The sequence below is a fragment of the Peromyscus maniculatus genome, chromosome 5 (assembly GCF_049852395.1).
Source record: "Peromyscus maniculatus bairdii isolate BWxNUB_F1_BW_parent chromosome 5, HU_Pman_BW_mat_3.1, whole genome shotgun sequence".
NCBI lineage: Eukaryota > Metazoa > Chordata > Mammalia > Rodentia > Cricetidae > Peromyscus > Peromyscus maniculatus.
Window position 1 is genome coordinate 66,468,239 of NC_134856.1, and position 27,606 is coordinate 66,495,844.

At 39.0% G+C, this 27,606-nt stretch overlaps 1 protein-coding gene across 1 annotated transcript in view; it reads left to right on the forward strand.

Moving 5' to 3' along the window:
* The window catches only part of Kif5b (kinesin family member 5B), a 50,193-nt gene that overhangs the window by 16,242 nt on the left and 6,345 nt on the right, over positions 1 to 27,606 (forward strand). Inside the window, exons 4-25 of the mRNA XM_006973911.4 lie at positions 515 to 619; positions 1,048 to 1,096; positions 1,674 to 1,729; positions 1,818 to 1,905; positions 2,061 to 2,185; positions 4,170 to 4,274; positions 4,717 to 4,862; positions 6,128 to 6,276; positions 7,792 to 7,985; positions 9,374 to 9,442; positions 14,204 to 14,410; positions 16,914 to 17,057; positions 18,781 to 18,969; positions 19,329 to 19,446; positions 20,140 to 20,201; positions 20,299 to 20,408; positions 21,246 to 21,347; positions 23,303 to 23,363; positions 23,464 to 23,535; positions 23,699 to 23,803; positions 25,104 to 25,320; positions 26,039 to 26,186. Of these exons, the coding sequence (XP_006973973.1) occupies positions 515 to 619; positions 1,048 to 1,096; positions 1,674 to 1,729; positions 1,818 to 1,905; positions 2,061 to 2,185; positions 4,170 to 4,274; positions 4,717 to 4,862; positions 6,128 to 6,276; positions 7,792 to 7,985; positions 9,374 to 9,442; positions 14,204 to 14,410; positions 16,914 to 17,057; positions 18,781 to 18,969; positions 19,329 to 19,446; positions 20,140 to 20,201; positions 20,299 to 20,408; positions 21,246 to 21,347; positions 23,303 to 23,363; positions 23,464 to 23,535; positions 23,699 to 23,803; positions 25,104 to 25,320; positions 26,039 to 26,169 (2,604 nt within the window). The 3' untranslated portion in view covers positions 26,170 to 26,186. The remainder of the gene's footprint in view (positions 1 to 514; positions 620 to 1,047; positions 1,097 to 1,673; positions 1,730 to 1,817; positions 1,906 to 2,060; positions 2,186 to 4,169; positions 4,275 to 4,716; positions 4,863 to 6,127; positions 6,277 to 7,791; positions 7,986 to 9,373; positions 9,443 to 14,203; positions 14,411 to 16,913; positions 17,058 to 18,780; positions 18,970 to 19,328; positions 19,447 to 20,139; positions 20,202 to 20,298; positions 20,409 to 21,245; positions 21,348 to 23,302; positions 23,364 to 23,463; positions 23,536 to 23,698; positions 23,804 to 25,103; positions 25,321 to 26,038; positions 26,187 to 27,606) is intronic.

Sequence of the window (27,606 nt, forward strand, 5' to 3'; positions counted from 1 at the left end):
ATAGAAAATAGTGTATATTTATATGGAAAGAAATTAAAATCTTCTGTTTACTTTACAAATGCAGATTATCTAAGTCTAGTACTTAAAGAATGTAGTTGGTGGCTAGGTGATGGTGGCACATACCTTTAGTCCTAGCACTCAGGAGGCAGAGGCAGGCAGATCTCTGAGTTTAGGCCCAACCTGGTCTACAGAGCAAGATCCAGGACAGCTGGGGCTTGTCACACAGAGAAATCCTGCCTCAATAGATAGATAGATAGATAGATAGATAGATAGATAGATAGATAGATAGATAGATAGAAAGAAAGAAAGAAAAAGAAGAACTTAATTGGTATATGCTTGTACAATATTACATGTAATAGTTGAAAATTTTAATTTAATTATAGAGCAACTTCTACAAAAAAAAGATAGTCGCAGTTCTTATCTTATTAATTATATATTATTAAAGAGTCAAAGTGTTTTGTTTTTAATTTATCTCATAAAATTTGTTAAGAATTCTGCTTTTCTTTACATGCAGGGTAAACTACATGATCCAGAAGGCATGGGTATTATTCCAAGAATAGTGCAAGATATTTTTAATTACATTTACTCGATGGATGAAAATTTGGAATTTCATATTAAGGTAAATTCCTGTGGGAAAAGTTATTTTCCAAAATAGCTGCTTCCTGAAAGTCAGTTTCAAAAAGTTGTTAGAGATAAGGTTGAAGGATCATTAGAGGTAGCAACCTGACTCTAGTACCTATGCCATTAAATGACTACCTGGGTTAGCTAAGTCTGTTCTTAGCTTCTCTCTGTGTACAAAAGGCAGTTTGACTACAGAGCTTCGAGGTTCCCACCACACTTAACTGTTCTGTCCATTGGGGGTGATTTGTAACAGAAATGGGCTTTCCATTATTTCAGCAGCCTGGTCATCACACTTTCTATTAGAGTGTGAACTGCAGCAAGTGTAATGTCCTAGTGTGCATATCAGGCACTTAGACTGCATGGTTTACAAAGTGAACGAGCTGTTGTAATTTTGGTGGATTAAGTTTTTTCTTTGTTTTGCTTTAGGTTTCATATTTTGAAATATATTTGGATAAGATAAGGGACCTGTTAGATGGTAAGTTAAATTCTTGCTCTAATAATTTTAATAGCACCTGTTGCTCTTCTAGTAATTTCATAAAGTGATATGTTATACATAGGATAACTTACAGCATATGCGTACATCTATTTATAAATTTCTTTTTAAAGGCAAGCAAAATTTATTAAGTAAAGGAATAGCTCTTTGTAGCTGGGAAGCTGGGAGAGGACCTGAATATGAACCACCATCATATGGGCAATTCTTAAGTGATAACGAGAGCTTCAAACTAAAAGTTGTAGGGCTTAAACCCAAAATGTTTGTCTCAGTTATTATATTCATTGTCCTTCCCACGGGCCTAATGTTCTTATTTATAAAATGTAAGTGGTAGAAGTTTGAATGTACCTAAATTCTATATTGTTACATTCGTTTCTAGATTACTCTCCTAGTATATTTAACAGGCCTTGCTTTTTTATAATAATACATATATAATATGTATAATATATATTTTTTAAGTTTTCCTTCTGTTGGGCTGCTAAGAGAAGGCTACCACTTGTAGTTATTTCATAGCTGATATTAGAGTTTAGGTAATACTGCTAATACAACTTTTCTTTTTCAGTTTCGAAGACCAACCTTTCAGTCCATGAAGACAAAAACCGTGTTCCTTATGTAAAGGTACTTATGAAAGAGAGTGATTACTATAGAAAGCCCAGTAAGAGATTTTTAAAAGGATATTAATAATACTTTTTAAATTATTCCATAGGGGTGCACAGAACGTTTTGTATGTAGTCCAGATGAAGTTATGGATACCATAGATGAAGGGAAATCCAACAGACACGTAGCAGTTACAAGTAAGTGTAGTATTCATTAGTACTGGGTAGGGCATGTCAATCTTACATGAGGATAATGCAGTCTTAATTTCAAGATATTTCTAGTATAAAATAATGTGTATGGGGAAATTATTTGAAGGAACTGTATTTATAGTTGCTTACTAATTTCGTTGCAGATATGAATGAACATAGCTCTAGGAGTCACAGTATATTTCTTATTAATGTAAAACAAGAGAATACACAAACGGAACAGAAACTGAGTGGAAAGCTTTATCTGGTTGATTTAGCTGGCAGTGAAAAGGTAAACCCCCTCTTGAAATTCTGATAGATACTTAGGCATTTCTGTAAACTTTACCTTGAATTGAAATTTGTATGCTACCTACCTATTGTTGCATCTTGAGAACTTGTGAAATTGAATTTGGTAATCTGATAATTGTAACTGGTGATACCAATTCTCTATGATAACTGAAAGATAGCTTGTTCCCAAGTTACTGTCATTTAGCTGTATTTGATTCATTCAGCAGATATACTGTTTGAATTAAGGTGAATGTCCTTACTGACAACTTGCTAACATGCCCTTATAACTTTATTCTCCATCCCTCTCTCTGCGACCTTTCTGGTTTGGTTGTACTGTTGTCCCTTGATATATCATGGGGGAATGTTTTTAGGACCCCTCAGCACCCTCACCAGTATACCAACATCCACAGATGCTCAGACCACTGGTAAAATGATATAGTGTTTGCATAGACTCTATATACATTCTTCTATATATATTCTCTAGATTACTACTAATACCTAATGTAAAGACCATGTAAATGGATGTTAAACTATAATGTTCAGAAACTGTTGACAAGAGACTGAGTTCATATATATTCAGTACAAATGCAGTTTGTTTTGTAATGCTTCTCTTCCTTGGCTAGTTGAATCCATGGGCGTAGTTGGATTTTTTTTGTTCTTTAGGGGCCTGCCACCCAGCTCCCAAATAAATACACGGAGGCTTATTCTCATGAATGCCTGGCCTTAGCTTGTAGCTTGGCTTATTTCTAGCCAACTTTTCTTTTCTTTTCTTTTTTTTTTTCCTTTTTGGTTTTTTGAGACGGGGTTTCTCCGTGTAGCTTTGGTGCCTGTCCTGGAACTCACTCTGTAGACCAGGCTGGCCTCGAACTCAGATCCGCTTGCCTCTGCCTCCCAAGTGCTGGGATTAAAGGCGTGTGCCACTGCCGCCCAGCTAGCCAGCTTTTCTTAACTTAAATAATCCTGTCTACCTTTTGCCTTTGGGCTTTTACCTTTCTCTATTTATGTATATCTTTTCTTTCTTCTTACTCTGTGGCTGGCTGTGTAGCTGTGTGACTGGCCCCTGGCATCCTCCTCTCTTCCGTTTCTCCCTCCCTCGTTCTTCTATTTATTCTCTCTGCCTGGCAGCCCTGCCTATTTCTCTCTCCTGCCTAGCTATAGGCCATTCAACTCTTTATTAGACCAATCAGGAGTTTTAGACAGGCAAAGTAACACAGCTTCACAGAGTGAAATAAATGCAACATAAAAGAATGAAACGCATTTTTGCATCATTAAACTAATATTCCACAACATAAATGAACATCACACATCTTGAACTACTTCCACAACACATGGGTATAGGAGGGTCAGTTGCACTAATGGGGATTTTTGTTTTATTATTATGGTCCTATATAATTCAATCTTAGTCTATAAAAAAATCAGTATATTTAAATGTTTTAATATGGACTTTGGTGACCATTATGCTATTTTGCTTCTTCTGATTTATAATGATGTAACTAGTCTTGTTTACCAAAAGTCTTATACATAGCTTATCTATTATTACCTCTAATCTTAAAATTCTAGAAGCCATTTAGATAGTATACTTGTTTTTTTAAATTATAAGTTAGCTTATGTAGTACTTTAGAACTGTGTCTTATTTTTAGCAGTTATAACATCTTCATTATGCTTAGGTGATTTTCAGTTTCTCATTTTCTAATGTAGCAAAGAGATTAAAAAATGAAAACTACATATTTACATCTAAATTTGTTATTGCCACAGATACACTAAAAATACAATTTAATATTTCTTTAATCACATTCTTATACAACTAGTTATTTGACCAAGTTCTTAGGATAATAGTAAGGGTGCAAGGAGTCTTATTTCCTCAGTATGAATACCCGTTTTCCTTTGTAATTTTATACTGCTGTTCATTGATGATTGTTTGAAAAGTTGAAAGAAAATTATCTTAACTTATTGTAATTTTACTTCATTCTTTGTATTCTTTCTAATAGGTTAGTAAAACTGGAGCTGAAGGTGCTGTGCTGGATGAAGCTAAGAACATCAACAAGTCACTTTCTGCACTTGGCAATGTCATTTCTGCTTTGGCAGAGGGCAGTGTGAGTATACATGTCTGTTAGTTTCCTTTCCTATGGGTAGTTATTTATAGAGACCACATGTGTGCCAGAATGTAAAACTGAAAGAGCCACTGAATGAGTATGTGTGCTATCTTCTGAGCTAGTGTTAGTATGTGCATCCTAGTTCCTGTCTTGAAGTCAAAGTTAAACGAAATGAGCCAGACCCGGGAAAGCGCATCTGATCACAGCGCTTGAGGCACAAACAGATGATTAAGAGTTATAGGACTTAATCCCAGCACTCAGGAGGTAGAAGCAGGTGGAGTTTAGTGAATTCCATCCAGGCCAGCCTGGTCTACAAAGCAAGTTCCAGGGCGACCAAAGCTGTTACACAGAGAAACCCTGTCTTAAAACAAACAGAAAGAAAAGTTGTCGAACAGATTTGATGTATAACCCCCTGGCTTTGTGTTCTTGGTTTTGTTTGTAGACCTACGTCCCTTACCGAGACAGTAAAATGACCAGAATCCTGCAAGACTCACTAGGCGGCAACTGCAGGACCACCATTGTCATCTGCTGCTCCCCGTCATCCTACAATGAGTCCGAGACAAAATCAACACTCCTCTTTGGTCAAAGGTTTGTTGTTAAGAAGTACAAAATCTAAAGCCGGGCGGCAGCGGCGGTGGTTGTTGTGGTTGTGGTGGTGGCGCACACCTTTAATCCCAGTGTTCAGGAGGCAGAAGCAGGCGGGTCTCTGTGAGTTTGAGGCCAGCGTGGTCTACAGAGTGAGATCCAGGACAGCCAGGGCTACATAGACAAACCCTGTCTCAAAAAATCAACAACAACAAACAAACAAAAAAACAAAGTCTAAAGACATTTGTGCATGAAAGTTATTAATGTCAGATGGCTACTACTCTGTAAATCCAAATCCATACAGAGAGCTAGATCCTGTACATAGAACATAGGTAATATAAATTAGATCCATATTTTAGACTAATGAGCTTTAACTTTTCATAGACATTACAATTAATTGTGAAATTTAGTCACATTTTTTGTGGGAATTTAATTTCCCATTGATGAAGTAAGCATTTGAATCAGATGAAAAAGTTGAAAAAGTTGAAGTTTGTCAGATATATGAGCCTATATTTAGCTCACTGACATACTTATAACAGGGCTCAAAGTAATGTACATGAAATGGCTACTGTGGTTGGCTCGAACTGTTTGGGGGGCACCCAGGCAGGGGGATCGGGATCTGTCCCTGGTGCATGGGCAGGCTTTTGGGAATTTGGTGCCTGTGGTGTGACACCTTGCACAGCCTTGGTGCAGTGGGAAGGGGCTTGGACCGGCCTAGGCTCAGTATGCTGGGCTCTGCTGACTCCCCGTGGGAGACCTCGATCTGGGTGATGTGGGGATGCAGGGTGGCTTGGGAAAGAGGGCTGGGGGGTGGGGAGAGGGGGGGGTTGTGGATAGTATGTGGAGTGAGTAGAAAATTTCTTAATAAAGAAAAATGAAAAAAAAGGAAAGAAATGGCTACTGTAGGAAAGTCAATGACAACATTATCTTAGACCTGCAATAATAATATATGTTATTAATTCAACCTTGCAAGGTGAGTTGAGAAAATAAGTATATATTCTTAGTTTTGATTTGATTGTTTGTTTCTTTAATGTTACTAAAGATTTAGGACTGACAGAAATTTATTTGGGTTGTGCATAAACAATACTCTATGTGATATCTTTTATTGTTTATTCTAAGAAAAAACTAGATAATCTTGGACAAGTTGTTACTTAGCTATATATTCATATATTAAATAGGGATGTCAATAAATATTTTCATTTGTATCTTTTTTTTTTTGTAACTGCTACTCTTAATTATATCATCTTTTCTGTAATTGCATCTCTTAGGGCCAAAACAATTAAGAACACGGTCTGTGTCAATGTAGAGTTAACTGCGGAGCAGTGGAAAAAGAAGTATGAAAAAGAAAAGGAAAAAAATAAGACTCTACGAAACACCATTCAGTGGCTTGAAAATGAACTCAACCGATGGCGTAATGGTAATGACTTAAGGATTTGTCATTTAAATTTTCTCACTTGGCACCATTTTACATACTTGAAATCTTTATATGAATGCTAAATGAAAATAAAACCTATTTTCAGGTTTTAAGCATGTTTCGGTCTTCAAATAGAGATCAAGATCTGTCATTAAATGTTTGCTTTACTTAAAACACTAAGAGCCATAGCTGCTACAGTATAGTAAGGTGCCTAGGTTAGAAAGGAGTCAGTAATAGGCAAGATTTGATGGATTCCAAAGAGCAGGTAAGATCAGTGAAATTCCAGATGTCCAGACCTCAGGGACAGAGCTTTGTGGTACTTGCCTAGCACTTGGGAGGCAGAACCTCAGTAGTTTTGTAAGTCTGACCCTGCCTAGCCTGTGTAACAATGCCTTGTATAAAATATGTGTACGTAAATAAAAACACACATATTTTCAAACATATACATTTATGTGTATTATATGTAAAACAAAACTGGGAGTGGTAGCACATGATTTTAATCCGAGCATTTGTAAGGCGGCCTGGTCTGTATGGCAAGACTCTACCTGTCTCAAAAACAAACAAAAAACTCAGGAACAGAGCCGAAGGCAAAGTTGTTGAGAGCTGCTGACATTGAGTAAGGAGGAGGAACAAAGAAGAGTGGTAAAATGGAAATTGCTACCTATCACCCTTTGCAAAAACATTAATTTTAATAACAGGTGAAAAATAGAACTTGATGTAGTTTAATAATAAGCAAAGTTTCAATGAAAATGTAAAAAGGACACTTTTAGATTTCTTGGGTCTCCCTATTCCTTACCCAAGATAGGGAGAAGGAAAAGGAAATAAGTGTACATTGGACCCCACGTCTGGGCAAACTTCCTCTGCTCCATACCTCAAACAGATGCCTCCGGCCCCCCTCAGTGCCGTCTGAGAGCTCACAGACTCAGGCTTTAAGGCTGCTAAATGGACTCTTGTCTCCAACTTTAGCAATCCCAGAATTTGGACAGCTTTCAGCAGCAGGCAGGCCTCATTGGTGCTCCAACTGCGGAAGCCCTGGGCTTCAGAACCATGCATACTATTCTCTCCAGTATCTCTGAATGGGCTGACTTTTGCTGGTCTTTGTTGAACAAATATAATCTGCAAAGACTAGAATAAGTTGGTTGTTCTTCAAATGTTGACATCAAAGTATACGATAAGGATTATATAGGAAAACATGGCGCCACAGAGATGTGAAATAAAGTGTCAATGGTTAATCCTAAAGTAATAGAGATAAGTGAATCACCTGATGATTCAGAGTAGCTATTGTAACCAAGCTCTGAAAATCTGCAAAGTATAGAGAGACAGTTGAAGGAAATGAAAACTGTGACTGGACAGAAATTAAAGTACTTTTTAAAGCTCAGTCAGACAAACCTGTGCTAAAATGGCAGGAGGAAGCACCAGCAGCAGACTTGGTCGAAGCAGAGGAAAGTGGACATGCGGAGGGAAAAGAATGTGTGTGTGTTTTAGATGTGTAGTGACCATTTCGTCGTCTTACTTTAGGGGAGACAGTGCCTATCGATGAGCAGTTTGACAAGGAGAAAGCCAATTTGGAGGCTTTCACAGCAGATAAAGATATCACTATCACCAATGACAAACCAGCAGCTGCAGTTGGGGTGGCTGGCAGTTTTACAGATGCTGAAAGAAGGAAGTGTGAAGAGGAGATCGCTAAATTGTATAAACAACTCGATGACAAGGTAGATTTTGTATTACTTGTTTTATATTTGTCTGTTTTGTTTTAGAATGCTGTTGAGATCAGTATTTTTAGTTTTTAATTTCAGTTTTAAGGTTCCTTGTGATTTACATTTTTTTCCTTTTATTTCTTTTAGCTTTTAGAAAGCCATGATGTTGTGGGTGTGGTGGAACATGCTGAAATTCTTGCACTTAGGAGGTGGAGGCAGGAAGACCAGGCATATGCTACTCTTCATTAAATAGTAATTTTGAAGCCAGCCTGGGCTATATGAGACCCAAGATGATTAGAAGGAGTGGGGGAGTTATGTTAACAGGAAATTGAAGAGCTGATTTCAGGAGTTTGGGGATATGACTAAGTGGTAGAATGTTTGCGCCGCATGGGGCTTTGGATTCCATTAGCAGCACTGGGGAAGGAAAATACAAACTGTTCCAAATGGGGGGACATACCTGTAATGTTAGCATACAAGAAGCCAAGGCAGAAGACTCGCCAGTTTGAGGCCAGCTAGAGATACCCTATCTGACAAACAGCAGCAGCAGCTCATTGGTAGAGTGCGTGCCACATGCCTGGAATGACCTGGACGTCCTGCCAACCCCTTAGAAACAGACAGACAACACTGAACAGGAAAATGTGCATTGGGTCACTGAAGAATCATAATGAAGCAATCATTTCAAATTGGGGATCTTAGGACCTCATAAGAGATCATGGAAGAGAAGAGAGGAAAGAACAAAGAATGGAGGATTATTATCTTCCCTGCTTACATTGCTTAGCAAGAAGGCAGGCATGAGCACAGTAGAGATAGAAAATCATTTGGTTTGGTTTGATGTGGGGGTTTTGTTGTTTCATTTTGTTTTTTTGGTTTTTCAAAACAGGTTTCCCCATGCAGCTCTGGCTGTCCTGGAACTCACTTTATAAACCAAGCTGCCCTCAAACTCAGAGATCCACCTACCTCTGCCTCTGAGTACTGGGATTAAAGGTGTAAACTAGGATAAACTAAGGCTATTTTTAGCCTTTAAAGTTATTTTATAAACTTCGGACATTTTCTTGGTTGTATAGCACATGGTACATTGTTAATGAAGAAAAGCCTTCCCTTTTCAGTTTTCCTTAGGAATTTAATTCTGGTCCTGGTGGTGGTGCACACCTTTACTCTCAGCACTTGGGAGGCAGAGGCAGGTGGATCTCTATGAGTACAAGGCCAGACTGGTCTACAGAGAGAGTTCCTGGACAGCTAGAACTATTACACATAGAAACCCTGTCTCCAAAATGATGATGATGATGATGATGATGATGATGATGATGATGATGATAATTCTGCTAACTATTTTGAAGGGGTTGGTGTTGGGAAAGAAGCCAGGTTATAGTCTACTTTGCTAATGGGATCCTTTACATTTTTAGGATGAAGAGATTAACCAACAAAGCCAACTAGTGGAGAAATTGAAGACACAAATGTTGGATCAAGAAGAGGTGAGTTAAATGCTCCCTGAAAAGCTTTGGTGTTTATCATCTGAAGATAAAGGAATCTGTGCAGCTCAGCTCATGCTAGATATTATGCCTTACACCAGTAAAGTTGTGAAGTGGTGTGTGCATGCTTGTCAGTGTGCTATGAGATAAATCATGCCATGTATTGAAGCGGAGACTGATTTCCTCTTTTAGATGCTTTTTGTGGTTTGGTTTTAAAGTTTGGATTTCCTCTTATATGGAAAGGAGAAGACAGCTTCTATAAAATGTTTATTTTTTGCCAGGTATAGTGGCATATAGTCCACATAAGCCTGTAATGTCAGAAATAGGGGTACTGAGGCAGAGGAATTCCAAGTTTGAGGCCAGTAAAGACTACATAAGTGAGATCCTTTCTCAGAAACAACAGTAGTGAAATTCTGGACCGTATGCTTTTGGGCTTTTTAACTGACTGACATATCATGGTTTGCTCAGCCTGCTTTCTTATAGCACCCAGGATCACCAGCCCAGGGTTGGTACTACCTCCTCTGGGTCAGCTCCCACCCACATCAATTATCAGTCAAGAAAATTGACCATAGGCTTGCCCACAGGCCTGTCTAGTAGGGACATTTTCTCAGTTGAGGTTCCCTCTTCCAAAATTAATCTAACTTGCATCAAATTGACATAAAACAAGCCAGCATGGGCTGGAGAGATAGCTCAGCGATTAAGAGATGTGGCTGCTTTTCCAAAGGACTTGGGTTCAATTCCCAGCACCCACATGGCAGCTCACAACTGTCTGTAATTCCAGTTCCAGGGGATCTGAAACCCTCACATGTAGATGTAACAGTCTTATTGAATAAGAAACACAGAGCCAAATGCAGAGTTAAAAGCCTAAGAGGTCAGAGCAGTAGCTAAGAGCTGAGACTTAAAACTGCCTTCTTACCCTTCCTGCCGCTGCCATCCTTCCCCTGAGAAAGAGACCTACTTCCTGTGTATCTGTCTTTTTATTGACTTTCTGTTCTGCCTTCTCATTGGTTGTAAACCCAACCACATGACCTCCTCATCATTGCCTGTCTATACAGACCTCCAGGTCCTCTATGGTTGGTATTGAGATTTAAGGTGTGTGTCTCCATGCTGGCTATGTCCTTGAACACACAGAGATCTATCTGCCTGTCATGTGATTGGGATTAAGGGCATGTGCTACCACTGCCAAACTTCTGCTATGGCTTGCTATTAGCTTTGACCTCCAGGCAACTTTATTTATTAACATACAAATAAAATCAATTTCAGCACAAATAAGATATCACCATACTCACACAGACATACATGCAGGCAGAACACCAGTGCACATAAAATGAAAATAAATAAATCATTTTTTTAAAAAAAAGCCAACATGCTGGACGGTGGTGGTGCACACCTTTAATTCCAGCACTTGGGAGGCAGAGGCAGGTTGATCTCTGTGAGTTCAAGGCTAGCCTGATCTACAGAGCAAGTTCCAGGATAGTCAAGGCTACACAGAAAAACCCAGTCTTAAAAACAACAAAGAAACAGCCAGTATAATAGATATATAAATCAAACATTTACTTATAATAAATTAATAAGAAATTCATTTTAGAACAGTTCTTTGGTGTGCATTTATGCTTGCTACTAAAAATAAAAGTAGATTTGAATACCAATGAGTGCTTCACCATTTTTATATAAAGAATTAAATTTTGGCTGCACATTTGATACTGCAGAATACAGCATCTTCAACACTGAGTTGTTCAGTGTCTTGATTTTTTCATGGTTGATGCTGAGAATGGCACTTAGCATAAATATGTAGTACAAACAAACGATAGAAGTATGTTTAAGGGCCATTTCATAATTGCTGAAATTTCTGTCCTAATCCCAAGCCAAAACTCACTGAACAATTTTATGACTTAAGACAGGAACTCATGGCAGGTTTTGTTTGTTTGGTTTTGGTGTTTCAAGACAGTATGGTGCACACCTGCAATCCCAGACCTCAGGAGTCAGAGACAGGCAGATCTCTGGAGTTCAAGGTCAGCCTGATCCATAGATCGAGTTTGAAAACAGCCAGGGCTATACAGAGAAACCTTATCTTGAAAAACCAAAATAATAATAATAATAAATTCTAAAACAATACCTGTGGGAGCCCACAGAGGTTTCCTAGTGAGATCTGAGCTTGCTTTACCCAGCAGGGCTGCATAAGGGAATGGATTGACCACATAGGTGGTTACCAGGTGTTTGGAAGGGTCTGCACTTGGCTGTACTAGGGAGAGGTCTTTTGCTCCACCCCTTGGCATTCTTTTAAAAAGCCCTTTACAAACAAAAGGGGCCAGTGGGTAAGGATCCAGGCCCTCCCAAGGCTATCCTGTGTTTCTATCTGTCTCCCTCTCCCCTCTATATTTCTATATAAATCTCTTATCCCTCACTCCTTAAGAGTACCCTGGGGACCCCCCCCACACACACGCAAATACTACCATAAATTTGATATTTACATGTTGGGAGATGATGGTAGGAAAAATATTTGAAGTTTTATTTTCCATAATTAAATCACCTTATTTCTGTAACAGCAGAAAACCTTGTATGCAAATTTAAAAACACTGTAGTTAATAACATACAGTAGTCTTGGAACATGAGCCCAGATATTTAAACAAAGTTCTTTGGTGTTACAGGCCTGAGGATGCACATATATTGTGTGTTCATATCTCAGGCTGCTGAGTTATGTGCTGCAACATGGCGGTGGAGAGGTGTGTGTGTGTGTGTGTGTGTGTGTGTTGGTTGTGTATTAAAGGGGATTTATCAGAATACATTACAGGCTATAACAACAACAGTTCAACAACTGCTGTCTACCAACTGAAGATCCAAGAATCCAGTAGTTGTTTAGTCCACAAGGCTGGATGTCTCAGCTGGTTTGCAACAACAGAATTGCAAAGAAGTAGGCCATAATGCCTACTTGGGAGGAATGGACTTAGCAGCCACAGTGAGGGCCAACAGGCAAGAGTAAAAAGTTCCTTCTTCCATGTCCAGTAGAAAGTGTGTCCCAGATTAAAGGTCGGTCTTCTCACCTTGAAAGATCTGGACTAGAAATGGGTCTTCCCATTTCAAACGATTTAATTAAGGGGAAAAAAATCCCTCACAGGTGTGCCCAGCCATTTGGGTTTTAGTTAATTCCAGATATAGTCAAGTTGACAACCAAGAATAGCCATCACAGTTGTTAGTAATTGTGTAATTTTCAATGTGATTTTTTTTTGGGGAATGTGAATGTCACATGAATAAACATACTTTTACTCCTTCATGCTGTCTTCCTACACCCAGTCTGTGCTACTTTTCATTTCATTTCTCCCATGTTTCTCTTAGGAGTTAGTTTGGATCCTTATTTTATTTCACCCAATATAGTGGAGATAATTGGAAAATAGTCCCTATTTAAGGCTTTTTTGAAAGCCTGAAGGAATAGAAAAGGCTATAAGCTTCAGTAGAATGAAATATCCATCTTCAGAAAAATCAGTCTTCATCGGTTTATCTTTTTGGTGTATGGAGACACGGTCTTGCTTTTTAGTTGGCCTGGAACTCCACATTGAGCCCAAGCTAACCTCAGTGTGTGTTGCTGCCTCAGCCTCCTGGTGTGTGCCACCATGCCTGGTGTCTTTCATTACTTCAACCATAGTGTTGTTCTTGGGGGGACTCTTAGCATTTGGGGGTTGATAATTTCTTTGCTGTTCTGTCCATGTACTGTGGGACATATAGCATTTATGATTCCTGTTCCCCAGTGCTATTAATAACCACTACTAACATTCCCTTGCATTTCCAAATGTCTTTGCTGAAAAGTAACTGACCTGGATGATCTTTTGTCTTCTCTCCAGTTCAAACTTGAATGTGTTGAAATGTTTCTCTGAGGCATAACTCAGAGGCCACACTTAGTTTCCTAAAGCAAATCTAAGTTCTTTAAAGATGATTTACTTTGATTTCAAATGTATATGTGAGTGCCTGCATGTATGCATGTGTACAGAGTGTGTGCCTGGTGCCCAGAGAGAGCAGAAGGCATTTGATTCCCTGAAACTGGAGTTAGAAGCAATTGTGTTCCTCCTGACATGGGTACTGGGATCTGAGCCCAGATATTCTGAAGAGCAGCATGTGCTCTTAAGTGATGAGCCATGTCTCCAGCCCCAGATCTAAATTTTTTTTTTTTTTTTTTTTTTTTTTTTTTTTTGGTTTTTCGAGACAGGGTTTCTCTGTGTAGCTTTGCGCCTTTCCTGGGACTCACTTGGTAGCCCAGGCTGGCCTCGAACTCACAGAGATCCACCTGGCTCTGCCTCCCGAGTGCTGGGATTAAAGGCGTGCGCCACCACCGCCCGGCCAGATCTAAATTTTTAAAGAACTATTCATTTTGGATTTGAGGTTTTGTACATGGTACTCTCAAGTCTAGAATCTTTTTTTTTTTTTTTTTTAATTTTTTTACATGACTAAACTCTACTTCTTCACTAACTTCTCCATGAATACTATCCAAAAAGATAGCTCTTTCCTATGGTACCAAGTGATCTGCTGTCTATGCTATTAAACTGTGCCTTGTATTGCCCTTATTTTCCTGGACTTCAGTTTTAGTAGATTCCTCCAAGTTAGAGTGTTACTTTTCTTCCTTTCTGTATTCTACACATGTAGCACAGTGCCCACACATACAGTATCAGTACCTTTAATAGTGCTACTCTTCATTTCTCTTGTTTTTGTAAATCATGACACGAATGAATGTTTTCTCACAAGTTTGTTAAAATTCCGTTTTACTCTTTCATATAGCTTCTGGCATCAACCAGAAGGGATCAAGATAATATGCAAGCTGAACTGAATCGCCTCCAGGCAGAAAATGACGCCTCTAAAGAAGAAGTCAAAGAAGTTTTACAAGCCTTAGAGGAACTGGCTGTTAACTATGATCAGAAGTCTCAGGAAGTTGAAGACAAAACCAAGGAATATGAATTGCTTAGTGATGAATTAAATCAAAAATCTGTAAGATGTGTTTTTGTTTTCTTTATACTTAACTACAAGTTATGTTAAATGAAAAGTTATTTAAGTAAGTTATTCCTGTGTATGCCTAAGATATTAGTAACATCAGCCCTCAAGACACTCAGGTCTCACTCTCACTTCTTACATATAAAGCCTAAGAGGTAGAGCAACAGGGTTATAATTTTGGTTCCTAAAAGTATATTGATATGTAACTTAATTGTTAATTTAAATTATGTTGGCTGTTTCTTTTCTTTTTCTTTCTTTTTTCCCCAAAGGTCAATGTTGGCTATTTCTAATGTTAGGAAAAAATAGTAATATATATTTTAGTAAAACTATCAGATGATCAAACTCAAATTAAGAAATACACACTTGGGGCTGGAGAGATGGCTCAGTGGTTAAGAGCACTGACTACTCTTCCAGAAAACCTGGGTTAAACCTGGGTTCAAGTCCCAGCACCCACATACATGGGAGCTCACAACTGTCTGTAACTCAAGATCTGACATCCTCACACAGTCATACATGCCCCAAAATACCAATGCAAATAAAATAAAAATAAATAAATTATATTTTTAAAAAAGAAATACACATTTAAAAAATAATAAATGTAGCCAGATGTTGTGGCATGTGTCTTTAATTGTAATACTGGAGAAGAAGAGACAGGAAAATAGCTGCAAATTCAAGGACAGCCTGGGCTATATAGTGATGCCCTGTCAGCAAAACTAAGAGAGAAGGAGGGAGGGAGGGAGGGAGGGAGGGAGGGAGGGAGGGAGGGAGGAAATGCCATGTAATTGAGTTATCAGAGTAGTCATGGGATACATTATTCTGAATAATTATTGGTTTGCTTACTAGAGTACTGACTGTTCATACCTTCCCAACACAAGGAATAGGACCTCATGGTTCTGTAGCAGGTGGTGATTTGTGTGGGATACCTACTTCCTGGAGTGACGTCAGAAGTAGTAGATAGCTGTTATTATTTGAACAACACTGGTCTCATGTTTCAGTTACTAATACTTTCTGCTTAGAAATCAATTCCTAGTTGTATTCAGTATTGGTACCTTCCATATCTTTCCTATCTGTGCCTGCATTTTGGTGCCTTGCCATATCTTTCCTATCTGTGTCTGAAAGAAAGTAGTCAATACTAAGAAATAGTGCCTTTAAAAAGGTTTACTCCTCCTGAAGTGGTATCAAATAGCACCTTTAAAAGATTTACTTCTTCTGAGTTACTGTGAACTAATGCCTGTAAGGTGCTCAGTGGTTGAAAGCATTTGTTGCTCTTTCAAGAGCAGATTTGATTCCTAGCATCCACGTCGGGGGACACAAACCACCAACACTCATACACATAAAATACATTTTAAAAGAAATAGAGCTTTTAAATGAAAGGATTACTGCTCCCGATGAGTTCGTTTTCTGTTTTTAATTTCGAAAGTTAACAGTTAGGTTTGTCATAGTTAGTTGACAAGGATATCTAAGAAGGTTCCCCTTCTTCCCTGGTTGAATTATTTTATCAAACCTAATTGCTGTTTGGTAAAACATCAGGTGAATCTTAGAGGCGGTAGGTGGGCCTCTGTCCACTGGTTTTGGTGTTTAAGACAGTTGTGCTTGTAGCTCAGATGTGGAGCTGAAATCACCAGATTTTGTTGCTTATATATTTAAGCAGTATTGTTGTTTAGATATTAATGAAAATACCTGGCAGTTTGATTATGATAGAAACATGCTGAATTATGAAACCTGGAGGAGAGCTAGTATATTATAAATTGGGAGAACAAATGTTCTGCTGATGGGCGGAAACTAAAGGGAATGACCAACCACCTGAAGCAGCAAGCAATTGAAATGATAGCACCTGTACTCAATATTGACTAAAAGACAATAAATTGCATTTAAAATGCTACATTTGATATTTGATATGTCATTTTTAACATGGGCCAAATTGGATTGTACTCTTCCAAATGTAATGACTTTGTAGCTGATAACCAGGTATTATTTTTAATGTACAGTTAGAGTAATTAAGCTTGATAACATTGATTCATCATTAGCTTTTAGGTAATTGCTTATATCATAGTAGTAAAAATAATAATTATGACTAGGTAAGTTCTCTTTAGTGAGCATATACAAAGTAAATAAAGGAAGCATACTAACTGCATAGAAAGCAGCTGTCCAAAACCAGGGAATAGCATTCCAAACATTAATTTCAAAAGATAAACAAAATATAGTAGTAGATGACAGTAGTACATAATTAATACTGAAGTTCCCCATTTCTATGTAGAAAATATCCAATCTGAGGAACTTAATGATACATTTATTATTATACCTGCTTTTACTGGGATATAAGAATAGAACATGCCTACTTTACATAGTTTGAAGTCTTATTTAAGCTTGAACTAGAAGCTACCTCATCATTCATTATAGATGAAGAATCTCAAAGCAAGAAATAAATAAAATAAATGCTTTTATAAAGACTATGATGAATATTTGAAGATTCTCGTCTGTACTGTTTTCACTCCGGCAGGCAACTTTAGCAAGTATCGATGCTGAGCTTCAGAAACTGAAGGAAATGACCAACCATCAGAAGAAACGAGCAGCCGAAATGATGGCATCATTGCTAAAAGACCTCGCAGAAATAGGAATTGCTGTAGGAAATAATGATGTGAAGGTAATAGGGTTATTGAATATTACATATAATTTTCTGTGTACAGCTCACCCTTTGGCTTACTAGTTTATTGTGTGTGTGCATTATTGTGCAGTGCAGATGCACATGTTTTCAGGTATGTGTGAAGGTCAGGGATGAATCTTGGGTGTTGTTCCTGAGCACCCATTCACTTTGGGATTTTCTTTTTCTTTGCGCCTTACCTTGTGTTTTTGAAGTAAGTCTCCCAGTGGAATCTGGGGCTTCCCACGGGGACTCTCCTCTACCTTCCTCCCAAGCATTGAATACAGTTACATTCCCACTACACCTGGCTGTGTTTTGTTTTGAATTTTGGTATTTTTAATGTAGGTTTAAAAAAAAATCCTCAGACTTTTGTGTCTTACTAACTACACTATATTCTCAGTCCTGCTATTTGTTTTTTTTACAAAGTTCTTTTCATACCTATTATCCTCATAACCATGTATGGCAGGTGGTATTAACTACACTTTTAGATTATTTTATTTTTTTAATTTGTGTGTGTATACCATGTGTGTGCATGTGTCTCGAGTGCAGAAGAGGGTCTGGGATCTCTTGGAGTTGGAGTTAATAGGCTGTTGTGGTGCCCCAATTGGGTGCTGGCAACCCAGTTCAGCTCCTCTGGAAGAGCAGCAAGTGCTCTTAACACTGAGACATCTCTCCAGCCCCTTAATTCTGATTTCAGTAGATGAGAAAAGAGGGGGTAACAGGCACAGAAACAGTATTCACTAAGCAACCTCATTGGGCCATGTTGGATTCTTTCCTCAAATGTGTAAAGGTTTTCACTTCAAAATCACCTCACTGGGCTGGTGATGTGGCTTAGTGAGTAAAGGCGCTTACCACATAATCCTGATAACCTGAATTTGATCCCTGGAGCCCATGGTGGAAGGAGAGAACTGACTTCATGTACTTTATCACATGCACATTGGCATTTAAGCACATCATACATGTGCATGTTGATATTGATGGTAAAGTCTTTAAACGTCTTTATTTATTTGTGTATGTATTTGATTAGAACAGTAGTAAATGAGCTTGGAGAGAAAGCTCATAAATGAATTGACCTATTGTCACTTCATACTTTTTTGAAAATAATATGTGTATTTGTGAATGTGTATGGAGGTCAGAGATCAACATCAGGTGTCTTCCTTATTCACTCCCCTTCGTTATTGGGACTGGGTCTTTCACTGAACCTGGAGCTCAGTTAGCTAGCTTCCTGCCATAGAGATCCTCTGCTCCTGAGTGCTGGGAATTCACAGTGACCACTGTGACTGCTGAGCTTTTACCTGCGTTCTGCAGCTCAAAACCTCAGTCCTCAATCTTGACAGCAAGCATTTGACCTGTGGGGCCATCTACCTGCTCATACACATATGTTTTGGAACAAGGGTCTCATTGACTGCCTAGACTGGCTGGCCAACAAGCCTAATTTGGGAAAATAGACAATGAACAATTTCAGCTTTAACTTATTCTTTCCTTTTTTTTTTTTGTTTTTGTTTTTTTTTTGTTTTTGTTCTTGTTTTTTGTATTTTTTGTTTGTTCTTTAAAGGGGGTGGTGTTTGTGGTGTTTTATTTTGAGACAGGTTCTCAGTTGGTTCAGTTTGTAAAGCAGGCTGTTCTTGAACTTACAGAGATCTGACTGCCTCAGCCTCCCAAGTACTGGGATGTTTGCTACCACTCGGCTCTAGCTTTAACTTACTACCTCATGTTTTTCTCCCAGCAACCGGAGGGCACTGGTATGATAGACGAAGAGTTCACTGTTGCAAGGCTCTACATTAGCAAAATGAAATCGGAAGTAAAAACCATGGTGAAACGCTGCAAACAGCTAGAAAGCACACAGACTGAGAGCAACAAAAAAATGGAAGAAAATGAGAAGGAGTTAGCAGCATGCCAGCTCCGCATCTCCCAAGTATGTGCTACAGAATGGTTTTCAAGTTCCTAAAAAGTTACATGTGTAATTTTATTATAAAGGTTTTCACAAGCTTCTGTGTTTTTCAGTAACAAAAGACCTAGTTTTCTTAGTGTAGCTGTTTTTTAGTGTAGTTGAATGATTTAACATGAACATCCTAAGTATGGAAATTACCTAGAAATATGTGACTGACAAAATGGATGAGCAGAACTGCAGGGCCCAGTGTTCTGTCTTTCCTGATACATAATGGTAGGTCCTACCCTGGAACTGTTCAGGGAGGGTCAGGAATAGCAGTGTCTCAGGTTTCAGGTGGTACATTTTAACAGCACAATGTATGTTCGGTATTTTTTCCCCAAAAGCACGAAGCCAAAATCAAGTCACTGACCGAATACCTTCAAAATGTAGAGCAGAAGAAGAGACAGCTAGAGGAGTCTGTCGACTCTCTTGGGGAGGAACTGGTCCAACTTCGAGCACAAGGTACTGGCTTTCAATTGCTGTGTCCATATTCTTACTCTAATGTAAATTGATGTACACATATTCCCACTGAAAGAAAATAGATAATTTGGAATAGTAAATAAATTATCTACTTCAATGTGACTTTTTTAAAATTAAGGAGTATCTGGCCTCCAGACACATACACACACAGATAAACACATCCATATGAACATATGTGGCCGAAACATACATGTTTTGAAAAAGAAAAATTGTATTGAGTATAAATAGCAATTCAAGGGATTTCCCACAGAGTTCTTGTATGCGTGGGAGGGAGTAGGTGTGTATATGCAAATTTTAACATGCGCTGGGCAGTGGTGGTGCCCGCCTTTAATCCCAGTACTCGGGAGGCAGAGGCAGGCGGATCTTTGTGAATTCGAGGCCAGCCTGGTCTACAGAGTGAGATCCAGGAAAGGCGCAAAGCTACACAGAGAAACCCTGTCTCGAAAAACCAAAAAAAGAAAAAAGAAAATTCTAACATGCAACACTTAGAAACTATTTCATTTCCCTTTTGTGATATCCATACATTTTTGGCAATGAAGTATCCTAGTGTTATTGAACGTGGAGAATTTGGCCAAGTTCTTATAGAACATGCTTGCTTTACAGTTTCTATTAGGAATCTCAGGCTCACTTTGGTCCTCTTTTTTTCCTTTCTCTCTCTCTCTCTCACCCAAACAGAGAAAGTCCATGAAATGGAAAAAGAGCACTTAAACAAGGTTCAGACTGCAAATGAAGTGAAGGCAAGTGTGATGCTGTAGCGGGTCCTAAGGTTTTTAATCCACCACTGCTATTGACTTAGTCTAACTTTAATATCTTTCTCCTTCCGAACTCATTTAGCAAGCTGTTGAACAGCAGATCCAGAGTCACAGAGAAACTCACCAAAAACAAATCAGTAGTTTGAGAGATGAAGTTGAAGCAAAGGAAAAACTAATCACCGATCTCCAAGAGTAAGTGTTGCACTGGCCGCCTCTGCGTTGCCCAGTGCTAATTCAGAAGGTTGACTGTTCAGACAGGAGGAGCTCATTGGGTACTAACGGACAGACACAGTCTCACTAGAAACCTGCTGTTTTCAGCAAAATTAGATTTATTTTCACATTTTTTAGTAACACTTCCCAAGTTTCAGATCAGTTTTGAAAATATTTTTTAGACTGTTTGATCTGAATATGTTCTAAAAGAGAGGAAAGGGAACAAGGGGCCCAGCTTGAACTCATTTGTGGAGAGATAGTTACTAGCTTCTAAGAGGTTTGAGAAGGGCATCCTAGAAAACTATGGAGATGTTTCTTTGTTTTTAAATAGTCATTGTCTTCTATCTAGAAGCCATTTCTTCTCTTCCCATGTTTCCTAGCTTCACATACATAGACTAAACAATAGAGAAGTCTGTGATAATTGGAGTAAAAAACCGAAAGGAAGGAACAGAATAGTGATGACAGCGTTCTGGGAGGTGGCTCTTGATTCTAACACCTGATGAGAGTGAAGATAAAAGTTAGGGGAGCAGAAAACAGTGATCTCAGATGGTCAAGTGATGGAAAGGTCCAGGCCCTCCCTTTCCTGCCCTTAGAGAACGGAGCAGTGAGGTCCTGGCCAATTGGCAAAGGAGATAGAGCATTTTAGAGTTCAAGCCCAGTGTAGTGGCACACATCTGTAATCCTAGGCTGATGCAGGAAGGTTTCAAGTTCCTGGACAGGAATGTGTAATTTCAAAAAGCAAAGCCCCCAAAGGTTCAATTTTGATGCTGACATTCAGACACCTTTGAGGTTGAGTCTTGTATTCTATTCTTCCATCAGCCAAAACCAGAAGATGGTGTTGGAGCAGGAACGCCTAAGAGTGGAGCACGAGAGGCTGAAAGCTACGGACCAGGAGAAGAGCCGGAAGCTGCACGAGCTCACGTGAGTGTCACCTGACTAAAGCCTAGAGTACAAGGTACTGCAGGCACTCCCAGGGCATGGCTGCCTTCTGCCTTGCTTCATTTGTGACACGTACTTGTTCTGTAGTGAAAGCAAGTTCTCACATAGACTGTAGTTCTGGGCTGGAGAGATGGCTCAGAGATTAAGAGCACTGCTTGCTCTTCCAAAGGTCCCGAGTTCAATTCCCAGCAACCACATGGCCCATGGGGATATGTGCAGACAGAACACTGTACATAATAAATAAATAAATCTTTAAAAAGGGCTGGAGAGATGGCTCAGAGGTTAAGAGCACTGACTGCTCTTTCAGAGGTCCTGAGTTCAAGTCCCAGCAACCACATGGTGGTTCACAACCATCTGTAATGAGATCTGGTGTCCTCTTCTGGTGTGCAGACATACATACAAACAGAATACTGTATATATAATAAATAAACAAATCTTTACAAAGAAAGAAAAAGGAAGGAAGGAAGAAAGAAAGAAAGAAAAAGAAAGAAAGAAAGAAAGAAAGAAAGAAAGAAAGAAAGAAAGAAAGAAAGAAAGAAAGAAAGAAAGAAAGAAAGGGGAATAAAAATAAATAAATAAATCTTAAAAAAAAAAAGACTATAGTCCTGTTTCTCAGACTGCCTGTTCTTTTCTTAGTGTCTACATTACTTCAGAATCTATCATTAAAAAAAAATCCTAAAATCTGATAATAATAATAATTTAGAAAATTGTAGAATATATTTCTAATACATTTTGTCAAATTTGATTTTTCATAAAAAGGACATTGTTTTGGCTTTTTTAAAAAAGTTTTTTTTTTGAGTTTTTTAGTTGTTGTTGTTGGTTTGTTTGTTTGGTTTGGTTTTTTGTTTGTTTTTTCTGTCTCTCTTAATGTGTATGGAGTGGCCTGCCCAGATTTATGCATGCTCACCATGTGCATGCCTGGCGCCCACAGAAGTCAGAAGAGAGGAACAGATCCCCTAGAACTGGAGCCACAGACTGTCTCAGTTAACGTGGTTGCCGGGAATCAAATGGGTCCTCTGTCAGAGTGACAAGAGCTTCAACTGCCAAGTCACCTTTCCAGCCTCTGACTTAAGGTTTTGAACAGAGAGTTTTCACCATACTTTTCCTCATTCACTATGAGTTACTTTTTCCCCAGAGTCTGAGTAGGTAGATAACTCATGATAATAGTCTTCCACAGGCTTCCATAGTCTTAAGAAATGATTTGCAAATGAACTATGATGGTTAGGATAGTTAAACTGTAAGACTAGTTCAGCAAGAATGGCATAAAGGTTCTGCTGAGGGCTGGGAATGTTGTCCAGTGGGTGGGGAATGTGCCAGGCATGCACAAAGCCCTGGGTTTAAGTCCCAGCACCACAGCACAGCGGGTTCTGCTAAATTGCAGCTGCAGTTTTGTGTAATATGAAGTATTTCAGTTTCAGACAAATTTTTCCACTGAATGAGTGTTATTTTGGATAAATTAACAGTATACTATATGTAGCATGTTTTAGAATAAAAATTTAAGCCATCCCTTATATGAACTCTGCCACATACTGTTTGATCTCTTCCATTGCTATATGAGGGCTGTTTCTCCCTAATCAATTGTATATTGAAAAAAAGACTGAAATATATACATACAGATTTCTTTGAAAGATACAGCACAGCTAGGCTGTGGTGGAGCACGCCTTTAATCCCAGCACTCAGGAGACAGAGTCAGGCGGATCTCTGTGAGTTCAAGCCAGCCTGGTCTACAGGACAGCTAGAGCTGTTACACAGAGAAACCTTGTCTGAAAAAAAACTAAAAAAGAAAAAGAAAGATACAGCGTGGGCAAACACAAACTGTTGTTGAAATATGAGCATCTTTCTATTTGAGTTTAATAAATTTTGATTTAATTTTTGCTAGATAAAACTGATTTATAGAGTCAAAGCTGAAAACATGTACCTGTGTTGCTTCAATTTAGGGTTATGCAAGACAGACGAGAGCAAGCAAGGCAAGACTTGAAGGGTTTGGAGGAGACCGTGGTAAGAAAATGTGAAAATCAATAGGACTGGGGAGTGTGTTTGGATTTTTCTGCTGTAGTTACTGTGAATGTAAGACTGGTGTCTTTATTCTTAATTCAAGGCAAAAGAACTTCAGACTTTGCACAACCTGCGGAAGCTCTTTGTTCAGGACCTGGCTACCCGGGTGAAAAAGGTGACCTCATAGTGCGAGGGCTGCCTGAGGAGTGCTTGCGGTGGGGGGCTTTTATTAAGTGTGTGTACGTGGGCGTGCTTCGTGCGTCTCGCAGCATCCGTGTTCGTGTGGAGAAAGCCCGGTGTTTGATCTGCACACTCTGCTTTTGTCACCCTCCTCTCAGAGTGCCGAGGTTGACTCTGACGACACTGGTGGCAGTGCTGCCCAGAAGCAGAAGATCTCCTTCCTGGAGAACAACCTGGAGCAGCTGACCAAAGTGCACAAGCAGGTAACAGAGCGCGTCCTGTGGCAGCATTCCAGACCATAACTGGGGGAGTAGGAAGCATGTTAACCCTCAGAGCCCTGAACCGTTAGCATTTGGTTCATTGCTCAGTGGTTCATTGAGCAGTTATACAGAGACCAGGAACTTGCTGGGAAGTTCACATTTTCACTTGTTACTTTCTCAGCCTGAGTCTCATTATGTAACTCAACAATCTTCCTGCCTCTGTTTCCCAAATGTTGTGGTTATAGGTATGAACTACATGTTTTTACTAACCCTGTTATTATACAAATCCTATGAAAAGTATGAAATACCCTTGTTTCCTCTGTAGGAGTTCAAGGTTGAAATTTCTTGTAAATTTATTGGAAAGGCTATATTTTATAGTTAAAGCGTGGTCTTTTTCTTTGTTGATCTTTCTGAAATACATAATGTAACATAAGGAGCAATTCATATTTTTTACAGGCATGTGTATGTTTGTTTTGCCAATTTTTAAAAATACAACTTTGTTACTACAAACTCAGTGATTGCACCACTATAAAGTTAAAAGACTTTTTATTAGTGTATTTACTTGGGCTTTTCATATGCCTAAAGAGCAAGCTGGAGACTAAGCTCAGTTAGTAGTGTTTGCCTAAGATGCACGAAATCCTGGGTTCAATACCCAGCACCCCCATAAACTGGATGTGGCTGTGCTTACCTGTAATCCCAACTGGGGCATGGAGGCCAGAGGATCAAGGTCATCCTTCGCTACATGAATAGGAGGCCATGTGGGATACGTGGAACTCTGTCTCAAAAACCTACCCAAAGGGATGTTTGCTTTACCAGCTGAGTTGTACTACTGAAGGAAGTAACTGCACTAGCACTGTGGTCTACTTTATTGTCTGCCTAGGTACAGAAAGATTACAGTCAATCAGCCCCATAAAAAAATGAAAAAATAATTAAATGAACAGGGCTGGGATGTTAGCGCCCAGCATGCAGGACACCCTGGGTTCTGTCCTCAGCACCACAGAAAACCTAGTGTGGTGATGATGCCTCTAATCCCAGCACTCAGTAGAGTCAGGATCCGAAGTTTAAGCTCATCTCCACAGGGTGAGTTTGAGGCTATTCTAGGTTATTGTCTCAAAACAAATAACTAAACAGTGTGTGCTTTGTGAGATACATGTCTAGTGTGTGTTTTCACATGATGCTGCCTAAATGGAAAAGCTCAATAGAAAATGTAGTTTTATTTACTTTTCTAAATTGCAGTTATGAAATGCTCATTTTCTTAAATCATCTTGTTAAGGCTGTCCATATTTTCTTTGTATACCTTTAGTTAGTACGTGATAATGCAGATCTTCGCTGCGAACTTCCTAAGTTAGAAAAGCGACTTAGAGCTACTGCTGAGAGAGTAAAAGCTTTGGAGTCAGCCCTGAAAGAAGCCAAAGAAAATGCATCTCGTGACCGCAAACGCTATCAGCAAGAAGTAGATCGGATAAAGGAAGCAGTCCGGTCAAAGAATATGGCCAGAAGGGGGCACTCTGCACAGATTGGTTAGTAGAATATACAAAAAACAAAATCAAACTTTGACATGATGCCCAAGTAGCTTGTCCTTCAACTTGAAAGCATTTTCTCCTTTATCATGCTTTGTCAGGACAGTATTTCCTTTCTTTATTTTCTAAACTACTAAAAAGTGACAGTGTTGGGAAGGAAGATAGAAACCAAGAGATAGCCACACTCACTGGATACCTTATTAAATGACTTGTCTAGGTAAACACCAGGAAAGTAGAAGAGAATTTCTAGAAAGGAGAGACAGCAGCCATACTTAGTTATTCATGTATTAGAATGATTATTGGTGTAGAAAAAGAGATTGTAACAGCATGCAGATGAAAACACTTCCTGTGCGAGCCTGATGGTTTGAGTTTGATCCCTAAATCCCATAGGTATAAGAGAATTGACTTCTGAAAATTACCCATCTGAGAGTTCTAGGCCAGCCTAGTCCACATAGAGAGTTCCAGGACAACTAGAGCTATATGGAGAAAACCTACTTCAAAAATGAACAAGTAGTCGATAAATATTTTGAAAGATTGTTAGAGACAAGAGATTATATTGATAATTTCTGAAGAATGGGAAATAACCAAGAAAAAGAGATCAAGAAACAAAAATACAAAAAGAAATTAATACATGGAAATACTGGGGAATGGGTAGAAACCTAAGTAATCACTGCAGTCACTGTTAAACCATGTTCTAACTCCATTGTCTGTCACACAGCAAAACCCATCCGTCCTGGACAGCATCCAGCAGCCTCTCCAACTCACCCTGCTGCAGTTCGTGGAGGAGGCACAGTTGTTCAGAACAACCAGCCAGTGGCGCTTCGAGGTGGCGGAGGCAAGCAGGCGTAATCCTTGACACATCGCAGGTGTGGGTTCGGGCCTGGCTTTTGAGTTGTCACTATTTGTGGAAGTGCTGAGCTACAGGCTTAGGATTAGTTTCACATTAGGATCAGAATTTTTTTTTTTTAAATGTGTGTGGTTTTATGAAAGTAACTTGACATGATTTCTTATGTCTGTTTCATGATTCAGATACTCTGTATTTTCAGTTTTATGTTGTTTTTAAACTCTCGTTGGATCATTTAAAATAGTTATTTGTATCCTACCTAATGGTTATGCCCTGGTTTATAATATTGCCTTAACTAGAAATTTAATAAAGCACATTAATTTTGTTTCAAAATTGAAACTTATATAAATGAAATGTGAAATGTGAAGTGTCTTTTATACTATCGCATCCTTTAGATTACTATCTGAAGATGCCCCAAACTGGAATTCCAAGGAGTAAACGTTATTTAAGGCTTTTTTTTGGTTTTGTTTTTTTGTTTTTTGAGACAGGGTTTCTCTGTGTAGCTTTGCGCCTTTTCCTGGAACTCACTTGGTAGCCCAGGCTGGCCTCGAACTCACAGAGATCCTCCTGGCTCTGCCTCCCAAGTGCTAGGATTAAAGGCATGCACCACCACCGCCCGGCATGTATGTCTGTGTACCACATGCATGCAGTGCCCTTTTGGGTCAGAAAGGTGGTTGGATCTCTGGGACTGGAGTTATAGGCAGTGAGCTGCCATGTTGGTGCTGGAAATTGAATCCTAATCCTCTGGTAGAGGGTACTGCTCTTAAGCACTGAGTTATCCGGCCCCTGTGAGTTGATTTTTCTAATGGGTTTCTGAGTTTTCCTTCTTTTCTTTCTTTTTCTTTTTTCTTTTCTTCCTTACTTATTTGATGTATATGTGTCTTCATGTTGTGTGTAGAAATTAGAGGACAACTTGGAGATTCTGTTCTCCTCCCACCATGTAGGTCCCAGGGATCAAATTCAGGCTTGTCATCTGTTCCTGGCAGGAAGATGTCATTTGAGGGCTTTCTTTGTATATATATATAGAGAGAGAGAGTGTGTGTGTGTGTGTGTGTGTGTGTGTGTGTGTGTGTGTGTGTGTGTGTGTGTGTGAGTAGTAGTAGTAGTAGTAGTAGTAGTAGTTGAGGAGATGTCATTTGAGGACTTTCTTTGTATAGAGAGTGTGTGTGTGTGTGTGTGTGTGTGTGTGTGTGTGTGTGTGTGTGTGTAGTAGTAGTAGTAGTAGTAATAGTAGTAGTAGTTGAGGACTTTTCTTTATATACTATAACTTTGAAATTTAAGGTTCTGGAAATAACATACTGCACGTGTTCTTCATGTGGTACTTGATAGCTTTCTTTCTAATTTAGTGATAACCTCAAACTTTGTTCTCTATCACATTCATTAATAAATAGCTACCTAATAGTTTATGACACATTGCCATAAGTCTGACTTTTAGCTACAGA